This window comes from Pygoscelis adeliae, unplaced genomic scaffold (genome assembly GCF_000699105.1).
Source record: "Pygoscelis adeliae isolate BGI_AS28 unplaced genomic scaffold, ASM69910v1 Scaffold306, whole genome shotgun sequence".
NCBI lineage: Eukaryota > Metazoa > Chordata > Aves > Sphenisciformes > Spheniscidae > Pygoscelis > Pygoscelis adeliae.
In genome coordinates, this window is record NW_008825072.1 from 308,562 (window position 1) to 330,683 (window position 22,122).

General features: G+C 37.6%; 1 protein-coding gene across 1 annotated transcript in view; it reads left to right on the plus strand.

The window, feature by feature from the left end:
• The window catches only part of SEMA3A (sema domain, immunoglobulin domain (Ig), short basic domain, secreted, (semaphorin) 3A), a 121,363-nt gene that overhangs the window by 68,965 nt on the left and 30,276 nt on the right, over positions 1-22,122 (plus strand). The window contains exons 6-9 of the mRNA XM_009326562.1: positions 16,742-16,884; positions 18,094-18,208; positions 18,306-18,375; positions 19,452-19,596. Of these exons, the coding sequence (XP_009324837.1) occupies positions 16,742-16,884; positions 18,094-18,208; positions 18,306-18,375; positions 19,452-19,596 (473 nt within the window). The remainder of the gene's footprint in view (positions 1-16,741; positions 16,885-18,093; positions 18,209-18,305; positions 18,376-19,451; positions 19,597-22,122) is intronic.

Sequence of the window (22,122 nt, forward strand, 5' to 3'; positions counted from 1 at the left end):
GAGTGCTTTGTGCACTGTTTCCACTGGAGACCAGAGAAGTTTGTCTGCTGCACGTAGTACAGTTTTAGGAAAGATGTTCATAGCTCTTAAAACAAGCACTGTGGGATATCACCCCAGTCCCAAACAGATCAGTGCATAGTCTCTCTTTAAACAAGAGACTTGGAAGTGATTGTCAGCTTGGGGATCTACACTCACTCATGTACACTGAATTGGTGATGTGCCTCAGTATTGCTACATTTTAGGGGTTTTATGTCAGTGGTGAATATGATATCGGGTCAACGACCAAGTAAATCCTGGTGAGCTTCATGCTGGGGAGAGACCTGAGAGTGTAGCCCTTCCCATCACCTATGCTCTGACTTTTCTGGGGAGGAAATTGGATGAATGAGCCAGAACAAGCTCTGGCTAGATGCTAGCTATGGACGAATCAGTCCATAGCTATACTTGGCTATACAGGGCAAATCGGGTGATCTTGCTTGGGTGTTCAGAATCAAATTTGATGACCCAGGTGAGTTGCTTTTTATAGACATAGCTTTAGATAAACAAATCTGAGTCTCATCTGCCACCTCCAGCAGTAGGAGCTGTGTAAAAACCCAGCTGCGTGAGTACATTCCAGGAGTCACACTCTTGATCCTGGACATCCCCAGCTCTGTACCCTTCTCACACTGAATAGTAAAGACCAGCAATTGTCTGATTGCCAATAGTCCCAGTGATATTCTATGTTCTCTTTTTTTTAAACTAAGAAGGATTGTTTATTTGTATGTATTTATTTCAATGGATAACTTGTAGAGTTGGCAATAGACAGCTTTGTAAAGTGATGGTCTGTTTGCATAAGAAGGTGACAAACTCAGTATATGACTCAAGCAGTCGTAGCTGTGACAATCATCTCTACTAGAAAGCTTTGTGTACTACTTTCAGTTAATATATGATTAAAGGGACCATATCTAACTATGTATATACATACATATACATATATGTATAAATATAAACACATTACCCACATGCGTCAGTTCATAGGAAGCCTCTCCTCTTGCCCTGGAGATGAATTTCAATAGGGAAAAAAGGTCATTTGTCCAGGACAGGTGTAGTGTTCGGGTTCTAAGACTGCACTTTGCTTTGCTTTTGGTGTAGGCCCCACTTTAAATTACACAACATGGGTTTCTTTGTAATTATTATTTTTACAAAGATCCAAATCAGCTTAAGGAAAAGGAAAGTTCAGATTAGATGGCAGGATGTCAAAAACAAAGGCTATGTGTTATAGGCCTTGCAATTTCAAGTAGGTTTCCCATGATCTCTGAGATCTCTATGAGGGCTCATCACAGCTCTGATGCTTGGAAAACAGTGACTTTTAGCTACCAAATTATGCCTCTTTTCCTGTTCACAAAAGTAACTAAGCAGTTTTTCAAGAAAAGTTAAGCAGAAATCTGCTTGTAGGGAATCACACAGCAGAATACTAATTGATTTAAACAAAGCTGGAATGGGTCTGTTACAGCCCCCTTCATTGGGATATGACATACATCTGAATCTTTTTTTTACGTTCTTGTGTTGGGGTTTTTTTCTCTTCTGCTCTAGCCATCAATTTAATGAGTGTTGACCCTGTCAATACCAATTTCCTCTTCTCAGGCCACCACGTTCAAGAGTTCGGTGGGTATTCAATAGAGATTTACTGTTGACTGGGTAATTTGAGTTCATGTGTGTGGTGAAAAATTAGTGAGGAGAATTACCCAGAAAAGTGGATGCCATGACAATGCATGTCACCATGGTGTGACCAGCTCTGCTGACACAGGTTTCAAAAGCTCTCCCCCTGTGAAAATGGGGCCTGTTTGCAAATTAATTAGTTTCTGGCAGCAGCTTGATTGTTGACCCAAAGTTTGTAGAGTGGAAAAACAATCAGATTAGTGTGTTCAATATAAAGGCCCAGCGCGGCACTCAAGTGCAGTTTGCCAAACTGTTGAAGCCGTGAATAGAGTGAAACAAATTCTTTTTTGAGAAGCCAAGGCAAAGGTTAAGTGTGATGTGACTAGAGCACGCTGGCCATGGGGCGGTGGGGGAAGAATTACAGGTTTCAGCCACACAAAAATGGAGAGTGCTGAGCAAGTTGCATTGAATTTAATGAAATTCACAGCTTCAACGCAAAAGTGTTTGGCAATGTTTTAGTCTGTGTTAAAGGCAGAAATAAGATGGCTTTGTTTAAAGAAGTTTTCTTTGTACAGTCACGTGGGACACCAGGGACTAAGCCTCTAAAGGGTATTAGAGACACTTCCTGAGCCTCCACGCTGTTTCTAAGCACCTGCAGACTTTGAGGTTTGTACCAGTTCCTCCCCCTCTCTGCCACACACTAACTCCCTTTATCTCTAATGATTCAATCCAAACCTCCCATTCATCACCTCCAACATTTGTGCAGGGTTCTTCTTTTAAATAGTGCTGGTGCTGCGACTCACGGGCAAACTTATTAGAAATCAACCCTTGCAAATAGATAGATTAGCTAAAACTTGTTATTCAGGTACTGAGACAAAAGTTAGATATTAAAAAATTCCACAGGCCAGATCTTTAGCTGATAATAAATGAGAATATCCCCAATGCAGCCAAGAAAGATCTACTGATTTCTACTCGCTGCAGTGCTCAGCTCATTTCATTAATACGCTTTATTTCTTCAATGGTTGTTTTTATATGAATATGGCCTTCAACATCCATTTATGGCGTTCACTGTTATTTATGCCCTTATAATATTTCCTTTACATCAAACAACCCCTATGCATTTTTTTATTATTATTTTCCCAGTATGACAAATAGAAAGAAGGAAAATGCCAACAAATGTGGAGAAGACCATGTTCGTGGCAGTTGACGTAGTCTTCTCTTGAGCCAATATCTTGGCCCTGTTGGCCTGGGTCAGAATACCTGACAGAACCAGGGGAATGGGAGGATAGAGCTGCTGAGCTGAAAATATGAAGGACTCCACCTCCACACAGCCATCACCCCATCAAGTAACAGATGCCCAGCTCACCCAGCAGAGTTGATGATGTGAGGTTACAGCCCCTTAGTCTGTTCCTACCTCTTTCCCCCATTCCATAAAATTACAACCTATTTTGCAACCTATGCAAACTTTGTGATTTATTCTTGCTAATGGGGCTGAACCTAAGCCCCTTTACACTAACATTCCTGAACTGTGAATTGCTTGTCCCAAAAGGCATTCAGTGTTGCTTGCAATTAACACAACTGATTGCTCAAAGCTGGCACCTGATGTGGCACGTAGCCAGCTGGGAACATAATTGGCTCCTTAGATGGAGAAACATCCACTTCAGAGTGGAGTTTGTGATGATGGAATTATTAGTTCGAGGTAAGCCAGGTATGTGAATACCTGGCCTATACATTAAAATCTCAGCTAACACTAGACACAGCTGAATTAAGTTGCAGGCTCAAAGCCTCCCTTTCTCTGTCTCCATAACTTCCCCTTCTCTTTGTTCATGAAATCGTGTAAATTCCAGTCTGAATGCTTGTAAGGCTAAGTAATTGCTTTTGTTCTTTGGGTTATTTAATTACAAATCTCAGTAGATGACAGGTCCTCTGCGCTAAAGGAAGACATCACATTTGCACAGTTACAGAATCCCAACACAAATGTGTGTGGCAAATCAGTGACTGCAGATTTATTCATGCCCTTTGGGACCTGCACTGCCTTTTCAGCTTAGCATGCAATATGATTTAAATTACAGCTTGTGCAGAGCTGTGCCTTGGGATTACACTCCATGTTTCCAACTGTTTATAGTTCAGTGAGCTTTAACCTCTGTGATTCTGAAAATTAAATAATGTCACGGCTGATATCAAACTGATGGCTGGTACTACATTGCTAAATACTGTCTTGTATTAAAAGCCTATTTTTACAACAAAGTGGAAACACCAATGTATTTAAAACACTGATAACACATCCAGGTAGTTCAAGAGCACAATTCAAAAGTCACATTAGCAAAGAATTGCAAAGCTAATGTTAACCTCCATTCTCAAGGATATATTCCGACTTCTGTACTCAGCAGAGCTGTGGCTGTTGACTTTACTAGAGCCGGTCTGGGCCTAATGCAATACTTTTTGATTAGGTAAACACAAAGAGCATGTAAGATCAAGAAATGTAGATAGAGCATCTGTTGCAGTTAAATTCAGATTTGTTAATTCCTTGCAGAATTTATAGTTTCATTATTTCTGAAATACTATCGTATATCAAATCAGGCCTTTTGTGCTGTAACTGTAGGACATCTTAATATCTCTGTAACCTTTAAACAAAGGAGGAGAGATAACGCTTAGTTACAAAACTGTATATTTAATATGGCATGTAATTTCCCAGCAGATCAGTTTTCATCCTTTTCAGGATTTTAATTAATACAAAATCTTTTAGTAATTTTTCTTCATTTAGTTCTGCAAACCCATGTTTCCATGATAGATACTGTTCCAGTCCCACTTGAGTCAGTTCACTGGGTTCTTCCCCAGGTTCCACCAGACAACACCTGCAAAACAAAAGGGTGAAACATGTCACCACCGGCACCATTTAGCCTGTAGAGCCTTATCCATGACAGTGGTATAAGGAAGAAAGAACAGGAAGAGAAAAGGACAAATGGGAGAGACAAACGGATGCTTATTTTTCACTTGTAAAGGTAGCATGTTTGACTAAATAACAGAGAAAATAAACAAAGAAACCCCAAATACCTTATTCACAGAATCACAGTTCTCAGATATGATGGACAGATTAAAAAAAAAAAAAACTTGACAAATGGTTCCTCATTTGATGCCTTTCAGTGCAATAGATCCTGAACTTCCCATTTTGCTGCACTGCCAAAGTGGTACTTCTTTTTCCCTTTGATCTTTGGAGCACCTATATTACTTATCTCAGACTTCAGTGTCGAGCTTTTTTCAGAGTGGTGTCAAAAGTATCTCATCCCTTTCTTTTCCATTGGATTTCATGGATTTATATCAATCTATCTTTGTTGAATAGCTGGCTGTTAGATTTTATTTTGTAAAAAATGGTGCTTTTACTGTATGGTCCTTTTAAACACCATACAGTAAAAAAGAAATGGTAGACTTTATGGTAACATTTGAGATATGTCAAGGTGTACAGGTATTCACCAGCTAATAGCTGATACTCAGAAGCAGTGAATGTCTCAGATAATGTGATAGTGTACAGACAAATGACTACATTATTGAAATGTAACACTGCTTTTAAGAATCTCAACCTCAAAAGCAGCAGTGCTGTCTGAAAGTTTCCATATCCAAAAGACTGTTGAGAGTAACCCACCAAAACTGGACTCCCAGCTGATATGCCTTTTTTAGCTCCTTTTTCCCTCTAGTCTCAGGTCCATATCACTGGTGGCTATAGGCTGAATGTTTCACATGTTAGGAGGTGAGACATCCTGTAGTGTTATCAGGGAAAACTACCTCTTTCAAAGGCAAGGGTTAAACTGTAAATCTTTGAGACCACCACCTCTTGTACAGCATCCAGCAGAATTTGATGTTCCTGGGCTCTTAGGGCTGCCACAACATACCAAGTAAATGAGGACAAAATAGTTCTCTTTCTGATTTACCTTTTAAAGTGATAGGCTGGCCTGCATTTTTGTTAGACTCCTGGATTATGGAAAGGAGTATTTTTAACATATGTTTATATACATAACTTTTATTTCCTGTTGGCAGGTTTGTAAAATTTTCTCTTCAGGCAAGTGCAGCAAGATTTGTAGGACGATTTTATTAGATGAGTTGGTATAAGAAGAACCCAGATAACTTTTCAGGGGCAGAGCCTTTTTACAAATGTTTGTTCATAAAAATAGAAGAAAAGTTATTTTAAAGACTGGATTAAGTATTTTTCCCATTCACTCCACAGCTCTTATGACATACTTGAAAGGATTCAGTGATAATACATTGCCTGTGAATATGGCCATATATCTGAGGATTGGTGTTTATTGATTCTTTTACCGCCGTTTGAGCAAAATTCAATACCCTTATAAAGAGTAAAAACTGTTCCACTGATGTCAGTGAGATTAATCATATTTCCTGAGCTCTATGATAACATTTGACACACTGTAAAATCTGACAGTCACAGGGCACAGCTCTCTTCACTTACCCACCCCTTCAGTCTCTGTTTCCTATTCCCCTGTTTCTCTGAAGGAACTTCCACTAAAGGCAAAAAAAGCTCCATGAGAAGGAAAGGTGCAAAACCATCCTATAAGATATTTTACATAGACTAGCGAGTTATCAGCTTTTTTCACAAGATTGTGTGAAAGGGTTGTCATTATTAATACTCAGTTCTGCTCCATATTTGACATACTTTCAGCTTTAATTTTTTTTTGCCAGACCTGCTGGTAGAAAACATTCTTTAAAAAAATATTCCACGTTTTCCCATTTATTACAGGACCTATATTTTTTACTGCATTTCATTCTTTTATTAGTTTTTAAATACTATTGCTTACCTTTCTGCTAATTCCTCTCCCTGCTGTTTATGTATCACAAGCACATGTGCTGCAAATTCCTCCCTCACTGCTTTTAAAAAAAGCTAAAATTTTGAGTCTGATACAATGTTACTCCAAGAAGATTTTCATTCTTAAAAGTCACAGTAATTACATCAAATATTTCTGAAATGCTGTCAGTGAATAAAAAAAAAAGGAGGGTTTGCTTGTACAGAATAAAAGTACATACCAATGAAACAGAGTTTGAGAACAACTTTCTGACAGAGCAGCGTAAAAGGTAATGTTGCCAGACTTTTCTATCTCAAGCAACTCCACGATTTTCATCACACCTGTGCTATCAAATATTTTCTCTCTTTTTTTTTTTTTTAATGAGCAGAACTAAATTTCACATCATCAATAAACTAGTACATTATTTCAGTTGGGTACAAATCCTGTTAATACTTTATGTTGACTGAAGTTAAATTAAGTTGGAATCAGATGTTATGCTCACATGACTACTGAAAGAGGTTGTCATAACTGATGTTATCATACTGAATACCTCAGGTTGTGCTGAGGGGTTTTGCTTCTGCTTACAGATGCCTTACTGCATTTTATGTTGCTGGGCTACACTGACAGTTCAGTTAAAACCAGTCATTCACCCAGCCCTTTTTTCAGTCTTTGCTGCCATCCCTCATTAATCTTACTTTAATGGATTTTCTGTCAAGTTGCTTTACACTAGCTGTAAAAGTTAATTATAACAACAAAACCTTTTTCGTAGTTTGACAAAATGACCTCAGTTTTGTGGCCAAATCTAAAGGATTTAACAAAGAAATTAAATTACAGGAGATTGGATAGGTTAGGAAATTGCTACAGGAGTGTTGTCTGCTGGATCACTCCTTGGGAACTGGCTCGGGCTGATGATCATTTCCCGATGAATGAACATCCCTCACAGAATTGAGATGATGGCAGAGTCCTGTCCAGTTTTTTGACATGACGTTGGGGAGGAGATTGTTTTTACAGCTACACAACCCCTTCCACACACTTCAAATTGAACCTGGCAGTACAAAATTTGGAAGTTTTCTTCCGATTTTGAAAACAGATGATTTTTGACACAAAGGCCAAAAATCACTTTTGCTCACAGTGTAGGCAGAAAAAAAAAAGTAATATACATGTGGATAAAGGGTCCTGCTGGAGACAGGGTTGTGCACAGATTTCTGACAGAGAAATCTTAAAGAGTTTAGGTCTCAGGAGATATATGGAGACTGAAGACATACTTATCAAGCCACTGTTGTTCGGTTTGGGGTTTCATATTGTTGCCAGTCGTACTGCTGAAGGCTCTCCCACTTTCCCTTCAGTGAAATGTGTTTGCCTTGATAATCCCCAGCTATTCCTCACACTCAGCCAGGCACATGTCTCCTGCAATGTGCTGAGTCAGGAGTTTGGCTGATGGTGTTGCTGCAGCGTGCTCTCTCTGCCGTCAGGACACTTTCTTGTACCTTCTATTTTCCAAGTTGCAAAGACGAAGAATATTCCATCCAGACATAATCACACATCTCTCAGCATTCTGGAAGGCCTGAGAAAATCACATTAGTGGAGAGGAAAGGGTTTGGTCTCTGAGTTTTGGATCATCTACCATAAACTGCTTGGGCATCTCCAGGGACTTGTGCTCCACCTGTGAACCTTCAGAGCTTACAAAAGGCAGGCCTGTAGCATGGCTTTGATTGCCAAAAGTGTGTAACAACCCAAATCAGAAACATCTTTTGTCTTCAGTGCATCCATGCTCCACTTCCTCCCCTAATACATCACTTTTTAACATAAAGACTGTGATATTTAGTATTTGTCACTCACCCAGAGCTCTAAAGATGTAGGTTACACAGTTAAGGCACAGGCTTTCCAGTGTTTTTATTTCCAAGCATCAATGTCAAAAACTTCAGATAAATGACTGAGAGAGGAAGAAACAGGCTCTTAGCTGGAAATCTTGTTAGCTATTTCTGCAGAGAGGTTAAGAAATACAGAAAATTGAGATTAAAGTATTCCTAAATGGAGAGAATATGCTGCAAGCCTTCCTTTCTGTTCTGTGAAGGACACTAGTTTTCTCAGTTGCCCAATTATTCTCTCTGAAGGACAAGTAAATCAGTTTAAAATTAATGGTGTTGATAGATATGCAACACCTTAAGACACAGTCAGCAATGGAAAAGAGGTGTTAATTTTGGTTGTTGTTCTGTAAAGAGATAATAATCACCTCTTTTAAATTAAGTAGGGTGGGTCGATCATAAGCATTGTTTTGTGAGAAATCTAATTTACGTTGAGAATTAAGCTGTAATTTTACTGAACTTTTGTATTCACTTTTCTTCACCGTATAATTAGTCATTACAGGGAATCAAAACTATTGTTGTCTCTTTAGAACAAAGACTTCAGAAACTGATAATTGCATCAGAGATCAACATTTGCTTCCTTCTCCTTCCTGCGTGAGCTAAAATGTTACTCCCAAGAAATACTCATACCGAATTACGCCTCTAAGGCAGAGGAGGAGAGGCATCTGGGGGTAGTGGCACTGCCTGGAGATTTAAGCCTTGGCTGGTGCTCAGACACTCATTTACACTACTTTAGAGGTACTGCAAATTAAGGTTGTGCGCTCCTTAAGGTCATCTGGTACTGTGGCACTGGGGAGGAGGCCGGGCACGGTAAAGCGTGCAGCCTCGCCATGCTGCCGGCCAAGCCACGGGTCCCCGGCCGCCCCATGGGGAAGCACCGCTTCCAGCCCCTCCACGGCTCTTCTGGAGGTGCATCCAATAGCCCAATCCCCTGACTCAGCTGAGTGACCCTGTAGCATTCTTCACTTCTTACAGCTATCCGGCCAGCGTGAGCTTATATGCCTTAGTATGTTATTAACACTCAGAACTGCACCCTCCTGTCTCTGCTTTTGCTCCAACTATAAATCAGTGATTCCATAAAAAACCCCATCACTTAATTCAGGTTTAACATCTCTTACAATGAGAATGTTCCATGGGTGACACTCAAGGTCAAGGCACTGAAAAGCCTGATATATGTATATGTAAGAGTAGCACTGAGTTGTGGAGGAATTTCCATGTGTAAAAGCTTTGTGCGTCTCTTTTTTTTTATGAGTGTCTTTTTGCTTGCTATGTTGCTGTTGCATCCGTGTATTGAAATGATGGAAGAGTGATATGTTAATATCATTTTTAATACCTTTCATCCTTGAAAATCTGTAATCCCTTTATATCATTAAAAAATTCACACAAGTCGCCACTGAAACAAAACAGCCAGATTCTTCAGAGGAAGATTTTTTTTTCTTAATTCTGCAAAGAGTTTTGAATCAGAAAAAAAATGAAGAATATGTACACAAATGACATTACAAGAAGCCTTAGCTAAACCTTAAACTTAATAGCCCATATTATAATCCGACTATGTCACCAAAATTACTTTTACTAGTCTTTGAAAAATAATAAAAAAAAAACTGGATATGACTTCTAAGAAGGAGAAACTAACTGCCATAGCTAACACATCAGTGATTCCATAAAAAACCCCATCACTTAATTCAGGTTTAACATCTCTTACAATGAGAATGTTCCATGGGTGACACTCAAGGTCAAGGCACTGAAAAGCCACAATGACTAGATTCCTGTTGCTGTATATGTAAGAGTAGCACTGAATTGTGGAGGAATTTCCATGTGTAAAAGCTTTGTGCGTCTCTTTTTTTTTATGAGTGTCTTTTTGCTTGCTATGTTGCTGTTGCATCCGTGTATTGAAATGATGGAAGAGTGATATGTTAATATCATTTTTAATACCTTTCATCCTTGAAAATCTGTAATCCCTTTATATCATTAAAAAATTCACACAAGTCGCCACTGAAACAAAACAGCCAGATTCTTCAGAGGAAGATTTTTTTTCCTTAATTCTGCAAAGAGTTTTGAATCAGAAAAAAAATGAAGAATATGTACACAAATGACATTACAAGAAGCCTTAGCTAAACCTTAAACTTAATAGCCCATATTATAATCCGACTATGTCACCAAAATTACTTTTACTAGTCTTTGAAAAATAATAAAAAAAAAACTGGATATGACTTCTAAGAAGGAGAAACTAACTGCCATAGCTAACACAGTATTTTAAAGTTATCGTTCCTCAGCATCATTCTGGCTTGACTCAAAGACAAACCACTTGATAAATGTCATCAGTCTTTAAAACTCTTTTTGATGAGAATTTCCATTGCAACATCAGTGAGTGACCCTAGTGCTTCTTACCCTGTGATAGCTGCTAACATCTCAATCATGCATGGCCTGCGTGCCACACATCCACCTCTGCCTACCCATGGCTTTGAAAACAGTGTCTTTACATCACATCTCTACTCTGTGGTCTGTCCCTGGTACTACTCTTCATGTCTGCATCTGAAAGCAAGTTGCCACAAACCCCTCATATTAGCTTCATAATAGCCACAAGTTATCCCTTGTGCAAAGAGCATTCCCACCTTGAGGATGTGATCTGATGCCATCTGTGTTGTTGAGGAGCTTCAGTGTAAGCAGTGGATCCATGGGAGCTCTGCTGCGTTTGCTTGAGTCACTGGCAACAAGAGGGATGTGAAAGTTGAAGAATTAAAATGAAGGGACTTTGGAAGAACACCACTAAAAGCTTTGGTGTTTTGTAAACTACATTCAAGTGTGTAAAACCACAAACCAACTTAGCTCTCTCATCACCATATATTAAAAGCTTTGTCCTCTGGTGACCTTGCTGAGCGTGCCTGTGGCAGACGGCTCTGCTGTGTACATTTGTGACTGGTGCTGCAAGTCCTCCTCTCTGTGGGTAGCAGAGCTTGCTGTGATTTCAAGTTCAGATTTTCTGAGGAAGGTGCTTGCTTCTCTGTGCTGGGTCTCAGTGGACGGGTACTGTACGTATTTATGAAGTCCTGAGTAGCTGTCTATTTTTGTTGCTGTTAAATTTTTAATTTCAGCTTCCCTAGTCTTGTTCCTCTCCTCAGGGCCCCAGTCACCCTCCAGTACTTCTCATTAAATTATAACAATTACAGTTTTACTGAGCATAAAATTTCCCTAGTTTCCTAGAATTTTCTTGCTGTGAACTGATAAATTAGTCATTTTGACCGTAAATATACAAGAACGGGGGCAGCCAGTTCAAACTCTTCACAAAACATTTCCTGAGAGAACTGCCCTTTGGCTCCTGTCAAGTGATGAAGAGATGACCCCAGCTTCTGTTCCTTCAGCTTACTCAATCTTGACAGCTAAAGGTAATTTCTGTGCCTTCAAGTTTATAGATCTTCATTAAAATGCTAATACAATTCGGTTAGAAATCCAATTTCTGACTTTTATTGTTTCTTGCTGTTGGCGGGTGCGTGTGTTTGTGCGGTTGTTGCTGCTAAAGAGTAACATTTGCAAAAGAACAAATGCAGCTCGATTTTCCTTAGCTTTTTCTCAACCTGAAGTGCTGAGACAAGCAAAACATGTTTCTATTACTTAACTAAGCAAACAATAGCATATAAATCATAGAGGCAGCTGGACCAAGGTGTCGTTTTCATAAAGGGCCAGATTTCTCATGAAGGACAGTTTAATGGGCTGCTGCCAGTGAAATGTCTGCAGAGCTGGTAATTGCAGGAGGGCACACAAAAAGTGGCGTTAGAAAGGTGTCCTGTGGGAGCTCAGAAATATCCCCACAGCCAAGACAACTGGAAAAAGGAGATGGAAAAAGGTGTGTGCTTTAATAATTTGCTTCTCGAGGTTGATTGTTTTAAATAAAAATCTGAGTTTTTATTTTTAGCTTGTTCACATTGGCTGCAAGATCAGAGAAGTGTTTTTAGCTGTAATCTTATTTTGATCATGTTTATGCTGTGGCTTTGTTTCTTCTTTGATCATGCGTAAACATGTTTCAGACATGTTTGTTTGATGTATGCTGTTTTTTAAAGCACTCTTCCACATTGTCTGCTTGTGTTTTTTTAAAGCAATGAATCATTGAAAAATATTTGCCGTCAAATTATTTCTTACATTCATTTTCCCAAAACATACTTTCTGGACTTTTAGCCAATGCAAGACTGCGTTTAAACAAGAAAGTGTCGAACTGTTGTAGCAGCATTTTTGAGCATTTCATGGATTGGAGACAGTTTTAGGGTCGCAGAATATCCGATAATTCATACACAGAAATTTGAAGTCTTCCTGTCTATCCACAATAGCTGCAGTGCACTGACTTGTACAATTGTCACCAATGGGTTTGGATCAAAGTCCCACTTTCCATTCAGTAAAACTTGCTTGAAGTTCATTCCAGCACTTCTTTTGTGGCTGTGTTGAATGTATGAAATAGGTCAACCCTGACTGAATTATTTTAAACTTCCCATGGGGACCCCTTGATACTGAACCTGTTTAATTTTGCAGGGTAAGGCAGGGCAGTCTCAATACTTGAACATACACGTTCATGGATGACATTCTTTCTTCTGCTGCATGGGTGAGCAATTAGAAGAGTCAAGGAGAAGTCCCTCATCTGTGGACAACATCTCCTTTCCCTTCCTCAAAGAAGAGCAATAAAAACATGCTACGTAGTCCATAGAGAGCACTATGTTGCGTGACTGCCGGCCATCTGGCTGATTGATTCATCATGACCCTAAACAGTTAGTTGTAAGCATGGTCTGAAGCCCTGGAGTTAAATGCAATGTGCATCAAGCCTCAGGCAAGTCAAATAGCTCCTCTGCTAATGAAACAATAAAGAACACAGTACAGATCACTAGTTCACACCACCCACTTCTTAGCTTTATAACCTTTGAAATTATCAACCACGTTTCTCTCCCTCTCTCCACACGTATAATCATGCTGTTGCTTTTATGATCATTATATTAGTTCTGAACAGAAATAAATCTATTTCTATATGCAACAGAACACATGTAGCCTGTTCTTCCTTTATTTGCTTAATTTTATAGACATAACTCTCTTATATGGAAGAGGGGAAAAAAACAAACACCACCAGGTAACAAGAGCAAGGGCCCTATAACATGAAGAACCACTCTTTTACTGAGTAAAACATATTGATTTAACCAGATAGTGAAAGGTTTGCTCAGTAAGAAACACCAGTGTTATTCAACAAAAACTGTTCCATGATGTACAATGGATGTGTTCTAATATAAGGCTGTGTGGCCATTTTATTTTCAGGGATGTAGTTAGGATTATTAATCACTAATTGAAAATCTGAATTCATCCCAGATGAGCACTGGTAAGAAATGTGTATAAAGCATATTCACATGCGCTCTGGCTATGGCATTACTTATATCTGCCTTCCTCACACCCCTCTCCTCTGCTACCACTCTGACAGAATTATTTGAAATACATATTTTCAATTTCTTAAACTATTTTTCTATCATTCTTGTATCTTTAATGTTAGACTCTCTTACTGTTTCTAGGTTCACTTGCAAAATTATGAGACAGAAAGAAAAGAATAATAACATGCTAACCGAGGGCAAGTTTATGTAACCTGTACTATATCAGCAATATTACTGACTCAAATGGGACTCCCCACAGTATCTTCATAGGCCAATGTAAAGTTAGATTTTTGATGCCTGATAATATAGTGATTTATTTTAGAATTTGATATCTTGTGATTTACAAAACCCATTGCACTAAAAAACAAATCATTCAACCATTTGGGAATGTATTTAAGTTTTGGTTGAATTATATTTTTTACCCTTTTCATTAAGACCTTAAGATTGTAAAAACAGTGTATTCAGACAAGAGGTTCTCCAGATCCGGTAGCCCAGATCAGTGTCTACTAATGGGTATCCTCTTTCTCTGATGTATACTTCCACAGGCTGCGATGTAGAAATTTTCAAGCTGTAGCCTTGTGTTTCTTGTGATACAAGTTGCATTCAAAGCCCTGGTAGATTGTATATATAAATAACAGATATTTACCATGGTACAATATAGTCTAGATATTATTTACCTTGGACCTTGTGTCAGTGTAACTTGAAGGCTATTAAATGCATGCTAGAAAGAAAGGAAGTGAATTTAGTAGCTTAACTTACTGGGATTTGGGATGGGGAGCTTAAGCTGCTTACAGATTTTTGATGTTTTCAGATGTCAAAAAGGATTTATTTTAATAAACAATAGGTAATAGACACAGTTGCACAGAGATCTGTTCTGTGGCCTGTGTTGTTCAACATGTTCATAAATAACCTGAAAAAGAGGTTGAACAGCAGGATGAGAAAATTTTTCACGATACTAAGTTATTCAGCATAGTGAGACAAAGGAAGACTGTGAAGAATTACAAAATGATCTTACGCAACTGGGTAGGTAAGCAATCAAATAGCAAATTAAATTATTCTTGATGAATGATATAGTGATAAACCATGGGGAAAACGTGCCTATCTTCACATATAAAACAATGGGCTGTGGACTAAGCATTACCAATGAAGAGTGAGGTTCTGGGGTTATGACACATAAAGTTCCATGAAAATTTCAGATTACTGCTTAGGAACTGTCAAATCCATATTAAATGTTAGGAATTAATAGAAAAAGAACAGAGAATTCAACAAAGAGCAGTGCTATAGCCCTTGTATATTAGCACAATTCATCCACATCTTGAACACCGTGGGTATTTCCAATACAGGAATTAAGAGGCACCAAATGAAGTTAGCAAAATCAATGTTCAAAACACGAAAACAGAAGTAGGTTTTAGTTAATTAAATTGTGTAGACAAGGAACAAATTCCAAAAGGACACTATGAATGCTGGAAATTTGCATGGGTTCAAGAAGAGTTTAGACAGATAACTGGATGAATAATCTATTGAGAGTTAGTAAGCACGTAGAAAGCAACCAAATTCAGGGAATCAGCTACACTGAAAATAGTTGGAGGAAGGAAGATTATTCTGGGAGAGTATTATTTGTCCTTACCATATTCTTTCTTTCTCCCAGATAATTACTTCTGGACAATGTTGAAGTCTATATATTGATCTAAGTAACCCTTGGCCTAAGCCAGTATGGTTATTCTCGTGTACTCTGTGTGTACGTATATACACACACACACAGAGTACATGAGAATACACACACACACACACACACAGACAATTATGCAGTATGTACTCATATAATAGAAACATCTAAACACATACATGCATATATATAAATATATAAAAATATGTTGCTTACAAACACTGCCATCCTTAATAAGGCAATGGGTTTCACAGGACAGCTAGTGCAAACTGGCAAAACAAAGTACAGTTCATTATTTCCATGACTATATAGCAATAAACATGCACTGAAAAGATGTTAATGCATGACACTAAAATAGCTTATCATTTCACATAAGAACAGGACTCCGAGTAGTTAAATATAGTTCACAGTTAATTAGCCTAGCAGGATGTAAAATGGTTGTAAAGCAGATTGGTAAATCTGTTGGATATGCCTTCTTTTTCCCAATATAGTGAAAGATACCAGCTGAAGTATCTCTGTAAAATACAATGATGAGCCATATTCACCACTGGTATGAATTTACTGTTATGATTTCTATAAAATTCTCTCCCAAAACTTCTTTCCACCATTTTTTACATAACCAATCAGTATGTCTACATTTTATGTATTTTCATTTATTGGTGTATCTTCTTTATCACCAAATAATGTTATCACTCTAATTGCAAGAAATAAAGGGTTTTTATGAAGAAAAAAAGTTATTTAAAAAAATGGTGACACAGTATTTCAACAACTTGAATAGAAATTCACAAATGCATTTGTCTTCTGAAAATGAGACAAAAATGTTGGGGTTTAGGGTATCATAGTGTGGAAGTAGACAATATCAATCAAAACTGTATTTTTTAACTCAATTTTTTTGACAGTAACACATTAATACTTTTCTAGATGTAAAATACTTTCTTTATATTTTCTTCATTATTGCTAAAGTTAGGAATATTACATTTGTCTCAATAATTCTCTCATTTTATGTGCGACACATACAGAAAGATTATTCACAAAAGTCAAAACATCCAAAGAAACAAGAAAAATGTCAGTAATAAATACATGGAATTAGGAAGCCATGCTGTACTATTATTTTACCATTATGTAAAGAGATTTCATGAATGTTTAATTGCTCCAATAATAAAGTTAAGAACTGTTCATTAAATATCTGTAGCAAACACCTCTATGTATTAAAGATAAGAGGAATGTAAATACCTGTCACATGTTAATGGGTAATGATGTACCTAACAGATGTATTTGCCATTTGATGCAAAGATTGATTCTTGGGAAGCAAAATCACAATTCATTTATATAAGGAAGGCAAGTGTTTCATTTCATGGAGTAGTAACATGCACAACGGCATTGTCTTCTCAGATCCTAGATTTATTAGTGCTCACCTGATACCAGAGAGCGACAATCCAGAAGATGACAAAATCTATTTCTTCTTCCGTGAAAATGCAATTGATGGAGAACACACTGGAAAAGCCACTCATGCCAGAATAGGGCAGATCTGCAAGGTAAAATGATGACTTCTTCATGTGAGATTGAATACACTTGCAGGACACTTTGTGAGTGATTTTAGAAACTGCATTTTCTTGCCTGTAAACTATTCAGTATTAACATTGGCATTGTACTAAAGCAGAGATCATCCCAAGTGAAAAATAGTTAGGGGATAACACTAAGGTATCTCTAGTTAGCTAGCTAGCTCCAAAGGTAGCTCTTCAGTTCTTCTCTGCTTGGGGAAGCTTCACAAACTACGATGTTTTGTTTAAAAAGTCATAGGCATCTTCTGAGGCTTAGAATGTGTCTGCAAAAGAAAGAATCTTTTACAGGAAATGTGATACTTCCAGGTAGGCCAAAAACATCTGAAGAATTCACTTTTTAAAGGAATGTTAATAGCTTTCCATTCCCACATTAGTGAAAATCTTCAAAACAGAGGCAAAGGAAGATTTAACGAAACAGTTCTCTAAGCTTAGCTGTAGAAATGGGCAACCATTCAGAAGACCCTTAATGATTGCAGATTGAATCATTCATCCACACTGATAAATGTCCAAATATTTTTCTGACAGACTTTTAAAAAGATTTCTACAAATGGAATGATATTAATAAATGTTGTAGCTCTGGCAGCTATGATGTTTACAGTAAAATTTCATGTTAATCCATAAGCACAATTTCAATTTATCTTCTCAAATGCAGAGGTAGTTGCTTGAAAACCAATTACCCCATAAGTATGGAGTCCTTGGTGCACTTTATTCATAAGTTTTGCCGCTATACAACTGATCCCACTGTTCTGGCATTTTTATCTACTTCATTCACTTGCAGCTTGCATTTCTACTTTGTTGCTACCCAGTTAAGAATAATAAACCCCTTAAGCTTTACCAGGACATGGCAGCCTGGGAGCTCTGGAGCAAAATATTCTGCCTGTCTGTCTTTCTCCAGTTTTATGTATGTATTAGAATATATAAAGAGGTTTGGGTTTTTTTTTGGTTTTGTTTTTTAAATGATGTGTTACTATGAAATATGTAGCAATACAATGTAAATTAAAAGCAATTCAGAATTAGTGTTCTTGACAACATAATAATGCTTTTATATGTAGAAGGTGAATTCTTTTCTCTGTTTTCTGTAAGTAACATCTTGTGGTTATTTATTGTATTTTTTCTGTACTCTGGTGATACTTCAAACAAAGACTGTTACTAGATATTAATGCAAAATACTTTTCTTGTTAGAATGACTTTGGTGGGCACAGGAGCCTTGTTAACAAATGGACAACGTTCCTCAAAGCACGTCTGATTTGTTCTGTGCCAGGACCCAATGGCATTGACACACACTTTGATGAACTACGTAAGTGGCAGAAATGGCTTTGAATACAGAAATGTTTTCAGGTATTATCCGTATGAATTAACTTAGTTTTCTTTTCTGTCCCTTGTTATTGTTACAGAGGATGTATTCCTAATGAACTCAAAAGACCCTAAAAATCCAATAGTCTATGGAGTGTTCACAACTTCCAGGTATAGAACGTATCATTTTACTTGCATGGAAACTTGGGTGGCTGCTTGTTTTAAAGAGCTTTCTTTGTTAAAAACATTTTTAAGAAAAACAAAATTTTCTTAACCTTTGAACTCAGAAGTCAGTGGCAGTAAGAAGTAATGAATTAGGTTTCTTTTCTTATGAGCAATGTACATCATCACTCTGAAGCTAGTAATCACAAAGACTATCAGTTTCTTAGGCTGTTCTTGCCGTTGAATTGGCTTTATAATAAGTGGGGATCAGAATTTGTAGCCCTTTCCACACAGACCTGGAAAAACAGCACAAGCATAAATATGCTTGTCTGGGGGCAGGGTAAAATAGAAAATCCGTGGTGTGAGAAATTGGTTACTCAAGGAGATATTAGTAAAAAATATTGCTGAAATCTGGAAAGTTTAACGATCTTTCAAAAGTTCTGTTATTGAATCACAAATAACTGTGATTTGAATGTTTTGGTTTCATTGTGCTTTCACCAAGATCAAAATTATACTTGTAGCTTTGGCCTGAGGAATGTTTACAGTACTGGTTGCATTGCCACATTTATCTGTGAAGAACAAAAGTTTTAGTTTCTAAACAAAAAGAATGTTTTTAGTGATAACCAGGCATAGAAGAGGGAGATTTACAAGTCCTTACTGTCTTCTGTAAGAAATCTCAAGGTAAGAAACAACAATGAAGTTTGCGTGTGTGCTGCCCAAATAACGGAAGAGACTGCTAAAAAAACCAGAAAAATGTGAAGTGTAGGAAAGAATTGAATAGTTCTCTAGGGACAGTCCTGTTGAAGTTTACTCAAATTGGGGCTTTGGCCTTCTGGGGACAATATGTTTTAAATAGCGGAATAGCAGCCATCTGCTTCGGAAAATGTCTGAGAGATCGTATCAGTTATGCTGAACTTTCACAGGAGGTGAGTTAGGATTGCTCTGAGAGCATGTCAGAGTTTTGATAATCAGCACATGCAATAAATTAGAAAGCAACAAGCTGCTATTCCCATAGCTCTTTCACTCGATTAAACTGACTGATAATTTAAAGAACCTGATTTGATTTCTTCTCCCCTCATTTTTAGTAATATCTTCAAGGGGTCAGCAGTGTGTATGTACAGCATGACTGATGTGAGGAGGGTATTTCTTGGTCCCTATGCCCACCGAGATGGCCCGAACTACCAGTGGGTTCCCTACCAAGGGCGAGTGCCATATCCACGGCCAGGAACTGTAAGTACCCTAAGAAATAGACTAATCTAAAAAGAGGAAACTATGGAAAATATTTTCACACATTACACGGTCCTTAAGCTGAGATCCAGGAAAGAAGCTGAAAAAGATACTGAAATGGTTAGCGTGGCAGAAGGGAAAGCTAGCAGTTCCTCCAGGTCCAAAATGTACTGATTTTCTTGTAAAGTATGAAACTGTAATAGCAACTTCATTTGGATTTTAATTTTAGCATTCATATTAACAACTTCAGCAGACGCTTGAGCAATGGCTGGACAACTTTACTGAAAGTCAAACGTTTAATAAATTACTCTGCATTATCCTTTCCTTGGAATTTGTCTTTGTTCCAAATATTGGCTGAGCCATTCTTAGTGAGAATGAACAGAAAGCAGAGCATCTGCCTGGCTGTTGAGAAACTTTCAATTGTTCTCGACATTAAATCTAGTACAGTAAGACAGATATTTCTTCAATGGATGATAGGGTGACTATAAAAATTTCTAAGTTCTGCTGGCATTTTTTAAAATCTGTGCTTCTACCTGTTTCTTTGTTTCTAGTTTATGAATGACTAAAATATCAGTGTATATAAGACATCCATATTTACAATTCCCAACTGATATCATCACATTCTAGAAATATTTAACTGCCTCTGAAATTACCAGTAGTCTAGGAAGATGGGACATTTATGAAAAAACATTAATTGTGTACATTGGGGTAGCTCCTTAGCTAATATAAATCAGCTTGGCCCATTTAAGTTCTGAAATGTCATTGCTGAAGATTAAATATATGTATACATACGTATACATATAAACATATAAATGTAAATGTAAATAATATATCTATAATATTCTTTTAAAAGTCTCCTTAAATATAAGGCACAAAACAAACCAGGAATAACTTTGATCCTTTCTTTTAAATTATCAGTTTTTCTACTTTTGTCTGGTATGTTTTGAAATTGTTCTTTCAAACCTGATCTTTCAACTGATCTCCAACAGTTAGACAATATATACACTCAGCATAATGAAAATGACTTCCTAAGTAAAAGAAAACAGTGGCTCCCTGACAGCCAGATTCCTCAGCACTCCTTGCTCCCTCACTATGACTGCTAAAGGGATTCCTAATTTTTTCCAGAGTTAAAATACAAGCTCTGCAGCATAGGAGAGGTTTCATTTCTCATTTGATGCTGAACTTTTTTTTTTCAACTGCTATAGTTAATGCTGATATGTCAGAGGTTTTTTTTGAAGTTGTATTGTTTTACATCCCTGTGGAAAATATGAATGTGTAGATATTTTTGGTATTTCTTGTATAGCTAATGTCATCTTCTTTTCAGTCTGACAGACTTAATAAGTTAGTGATCGTTATTCTGTTTATTTATATTCCTCTTTGATTCCAGTATTGATTAACCTTTCTAAACAAAAACAAGTAATAGATATTACTTAAAACTACAGACAAAGAAGAATGTTACATGTTTCAATCACAGAAATAGACCGAGATAAAGAACTGCCTGCTGCACAGTGGCTCTGTTACATTCATTCCTCAGCAGAGATCAGACACGGCTCTATTGAGGTTCTGTATGCACAACTCAAATATTTGCCCTAGAGACTGGCAACACAGCTCTGCCTGCCTCAAAACCTGTGGGTTATTCCAAGACTTGTCTGAGGGTCTGGAACTGAGATGCATATGGGAGAAAAATAACTTAACAAATTCCCAAGAACAAGCAGAAAAGCGGGGACCCGAACCCAGCCCCTAAAGTGGCTAAGTGACCTAAGCCACCAGATCTTTTGCCAAAGTAGGGAAATACAGTTGTCACATATACGTTTTTTTTCTGGCTACTGTCTCAGAATGGATTTTACCCTTACAATTTCACTGTAACATACTTATACTAAGATTCACAAAGAAAGTGCGAAGATGTTCAGATTTCATTGTAAACACTTTTCTTGCCTAAGGGCGAATGTGATCCCAAATTACACAATTCTACATAGCCCTGCAGTCGTATCATGTCGTGCAAGAGGCCATGCCACTGTAAATGATGTTAATTAAAGAGCGGCTGAGGCCATCAGTTTCTCCTAGTCCACTGCCAGTGACTCTAATCCTGGTGTCTACCACTTTGAAAAAGATTTTTTTTCCCTCATAGTTGCTATTTCATTCTATTGTATTAGTAGGATAAAACTGAATTTTAAAATGAGACATTTCTGGCTGAAAAGAAGCTTTTTGTTTCTAAGGTGCTAAAATTGGATGTATTTTCAATGGCTTTGAAGCCCTGTTGAGAATGAAGAAGAAAGGTTTTTGAAGTTCCTTTAGATGTCAGACTTGTGGATTTCCTTTTCCAAGAAACAGGGAAAGGGAAGGGAGAAACAAAACCTAAGCTTCTTTCTTAGTTCTTATTCAGTTCCAGATCTCACTGCAGTTAAACAGTGCTGAATTATCCGAGGAATTTAATAGGTGAGGTGCCAGTAAACTTCTTGAGCATCTGGTGACTTGCCCAGTATGAGTAAAGAAAAAGGGAAGTTAATGGTTCTTTTGAAAAGTCAGAAA